Consider the following 4,371-nt stretch of genomic DNA (forward strand, 5'->3'; position numbering starts at 1 on the left):
TATTTCACAAGTTTGTCGATTTACTATTTCATCTTCAGTCTTAGCACATTTGGGATTTATTTTTGGATGGTGGTCTTTCCCAAAATATTGCATGAAGCATATTCTCCCGTGAGTACATTATTGACAGGACATTCTTATTGCTTTTGATAATATCTGTGGCAACACTATTGTCATTGACAATAAGGACATGTTCACTGGATACTTATGAAAATACCATGTGCAGTGGATTAACATATTGTAAATTCGATGGATGCCTCACAAAAGAGTATTGATGAACATATGTTGCTGTTAACAGGTTAAGTGCAAAAGTGAATGCCTCCCTTATGGAAAATGTCTAGTGCCCTGCGGCGGATTTGTTTGGTCTTAATGCCATAAACCATTGGATTTAGCATGGCTGGGAAAAGGATGTACACATTAGCCAGCAGAACATGGACATGATGGGGTACATTTTCTTGTCCAAATCTGTAAGTCACGAAGGAGAAGATGCCTGGCGTGTAAGTGACCAGTATGACACACACATGGGCCCCGCAGGTGCTGAATGCTTTGTGGCGAGCCTGCTCAGAGGGCAGTCTAAAGACAGCCCTCAGTATCATCATATAAGACAGTCCAATGAACAACAGATCAAACCCTGTTATAGAAAGAGACAGAACCAAACCATACATGCTGTTGAGGCTCACATCTCCGCAAGCCACCTTCACCACCGCCATATGCTCACAGTAGGAATGGGAGATGATATTGTACTTGCAGTATTGCAATCGCCTAACTAAAATGGGAATTGGGAGTATAGTAACAATGGCACGGATAATAATCACCAGTCCTATTTTCTGCAATAGTGCGCTAGTCAAAAGTGATGTATATCTCAGAGGATAACAGATAGCAACGTAGCGATCGAGAGCCATGGCCAACAGGATCCCGGATTCAACCACCGAAAGGGAATGGACAAAGAACATTTGGACAAGGCAACCAGTGAAACTAACTTCTCGAAAATCAAACCAAAATATCTTTAGCATGTTGGGCACTGTTGAGCTGGGAAACACTAAGTCATTGGCTGCCAACAGAGAAAGGAAAAAATACATGGGTTCATGGAGGTTTCGGTCTGTCTTGATAATATATAAGAGAGTGCAGTTTCCAAGTATCGCCATTGTATAAACAAGTACAAATGGGATTGATAGCCATAGTCCATCTTCCTCCAGCCCAGGAATGCCGATCAGAATGAAAATAAGAGGAATGAGGCTTGTGGTGTTGGAGGTTACTTGCATACTGGTTACATTGTTGATTTCTGCTGCCTTTTGATACTTCTCGTATCCCGTTCCTGTAAAAAGAAAACAAGGTCAATATTAGAATATAGAATGGATCAATTTCTTCTGACCCGCTGAGTCTGAAAAAGCATCAATAAGAGGTTTAAAGCAAAACACATTTTCTCAGCAAATGGTGGATCCTGTTCGGCAATTGATAGCTGAAAATAGCAGATTAAACTTTTCTGCAACAGTTTAAAGAAGGAGCTATGGCATTGCCAATCATAAGAGAGTTGGTAAATTGTTCTTTTGTTGAAATGTAGTTATGAACAAATAAAATAAACTTTGACATCACTTTTGTTGAACGTACGCAACTGGGTCAATATGCTTGTCACTGCTAATAATGGGAACTTGTTTTTAGTAGGTTCTTCCATTCACAGCGTTTGCCATTTCATAGTGCTGTAAAGATCATATGTTACTATTTGTCAATTTCATGATACTCAATATATGGAAAGTGGAAGAGTGAACAGAGGAGTCAGATCGGTTGGGATTTAAACCAATAAGCTGTATGTTGAATCCAGATGTCAGGAGTGAGTGCTTCAACCACTGAACTGTTTCTTGTCAAAGATTGTGTAAATAATTGATACAAGCTTGCTTTGAGTTCATTCTCAAGGAGAACCTAACACTTTCCAGAACGGCTCTCTTCAGGGACCAGGACCAGATACGAGGCACACTGCCTGGATTCTTCAGCTGCTTTTGACTTGGTGAAGTTCAACATTTTCATTCTATTTCTTTGACATGAGACCACTGATTAGTATGCTCCAAAGGGATGATTGTTATATTTGGTTGGATCTGTTTTGTCACTGGTCTTGTTTTTCTGAGGGTGTCTTATTTCATACATATTAAACTTTTTATGAGCAAATAAAAATGCATACAAGTCAATTCATAGACTTGTAACACTTGAATGTAATCCATATAAACTAAGATAAACAACATGGCTTTTTGTGATTCAAGACTGAATGTTCACCATGATTTATGTAGTAGCAGGGGATAATTGATACAGCCTGGGGACAGAGTCTTAATACCAACTAATTTGGTCCTCATATCTCCATCTGGAACATACATTTAACTCGCCTCTAAATCAGGCCTATCTTGACGATATGGCCTGTGCATCTTAGTAGGTGTTGTAGCTCCTGATTATAGAGGTGATATACAAGTCTTGGTTCGAAACAGCGGAAAGTAGGCATATCAAGTAAAACTCTATTTCCTATAACAAAGGAAATCAAAACCTTGATAAAACTGAGAGGGCAAGCAAAGGCCTTGGGGAGGCAGACTTAGATTGCCCCACTAAATATGAGGCAACTCCACTTAAAGCCCTTGGGGAAGAAGTAACATTATTCCAGACTTGATGTTTTCCCAAAGGAATGATCCCTTGTTTACAGAACCTTTCCTTCAGGTGTTACCTGAGGAGGAGGGCAGAGAGAAAGGGGGCCATTTTTATTTCTAAACCTGGGCTACTATGTAGAGGAGACGTTGGTCCTAATGGTACTCCTATGTCTCAAATAATGGCACCCAAAAGTCACACAAAAATAGAGTTAGAGATTGCTCACTCCATTTTGACAGGTGGTCACTTAGGAATGGCTGAAACCCAAGCACAAATACTAAACGTATAAACATATTTATTGGCCTGAGAGCTATGCTGATCTCAAAAACGTTGTGCTTATTTGTGCCTTATGCCAGAAGACTAGTTTTCAGATGCCCCCTCCAGTTCCATTACAACCTGTACCAATCATTGATGTGCCCTTTTCCCGTATAGGCATGGACATTGTCCCTTAAAACATCAAAACTAGGAAACTGCTACATATTGGTAATAGTGGATTATGCAGCACGCTATCCTAAAGCATTCCCTTTATGCAATAATACGACCCAACACATTCTCAAACACTTGATCCTGTATTGTTTGGGTTCTCAAAAGAGATCTGAATGGACCAGGGGACTACCTTCACGAGCAAACTAATGGCAGAACTAAAGGAAATTCTACATATAAAACACTGAGAACTTCTAGTTACCACCCACAGACTGGTAGATAAGTGGAATGGTCTTTTTTGCCATCCGTAAAACCCAACAATCCTCAACAGGATTGTCTCCATTTGAACTATTATATGTCAGAGAGCCATGGGATATTCTTGACATGCTGCCGGAGACTTCAGAGGAGTGCAGGAAAGCCATATTTCCCCTTTCTTAAACAGCCCAACAATTAAAGGAACACATTGCTATAGTCAGGATAATAGTTGAAACTCATATGGTCAAAGCCCAAGAACATCAGAAGGGTAACCATGAAAGGAAAGCTTTGCTTAGGTTCTTCTCCGTTGGACAAAAAGTCCTTGTTCTTCTTCCTTCATCTGAGAATAAAATGTTGTCCAAATAGCATGGCCCCTATGAAGTGATAGAACAAACAGGGTCATATGATATCGAGTATCACAATCTGACCAAAGAATTAAGACACATATCTATCATATAAATCTCCTTAAAGAGTGGAGGGAGAACCCCATTGAAGATGCCACAGTAGTATTGACTAGTTTGTTGTCCAACAAATCAAATACGAACAACCTGATTCCTTCCAACCTACCTCAAAACCGGAGGAAAGACCTGTTAGACCTCCTAGAACAATTCCCTGATGTTTTCAGAACTGAGACAGAATGGGTTAAGGGGGTATTTCATTATATCCATAGACCCCACAGGGAAAGTGGTCCATTTAAAGCCCTACTGGATACCAGAGTCTAGAAAATATGTCATCATAGTGAAATTGGAAACCATGCTGAAAGCCAATATCATTGAACCATCTCAGAGCCCTTGATCTGTTCCGATAGTACGTCTTGCCAAGACAGATCAATAGCGGAAATTCTGCATTGATTTCAGAAAGGTAAACAAGGTCTCCCAATTCAACAGTTACCCTATGCCAAGGATAGCTCTGGGGCAATGTGCTTGTCTTGGAAGCAAGACAACGCAGTGCAACACAGGTTTGAATCCTGATTCCACGCTTAGAAACCACTCATGGTATTAAGCGCATTGTAAATGACCAATTATACTCATTATAGACGATCTGATTGATCGATTTGGAGTTGCTGTTTTCCTC

General features: G+C 40.2%; 1 protein-coding gene across 1 annotated transcript; it reads right to left on the reverse strand.

Moving 5' to 3' along the window:
- Positions 1-296: 296 nt before the first annotated feature.
- Positions 297-1,259, reverse strand: LOC138528160 (olfactory receptor 52K1-like). Its single transcript, XM_069639612.1, has one exon. The coding sequence runs from the start codon at positions 1,257-1,259 to the stop codon at positions 297-299; it is 963 nt and encodes a 320-aa protein (XP_069495713.1).
- Between the last annotated feature and the right edge of the window lie 3,112 nt (positions 1,260-4,371).

The sequence above is a fragment of the Ambystoma mexicanum genome, chromosome 7q (assembly GCF_040938575.1).
Source record: "Ambystoma mexicanum isolate Mex_15411 chromosome 7q, UKY_AmexF1_1, whole genome shotgun sequence".
Taxonomy (NCBI): Eukaryota; Metazoa; Chordata; class Amphibia; order Caudata; family Ambystomatidae; genus Ambystoma; species Ambystoma mexicanum.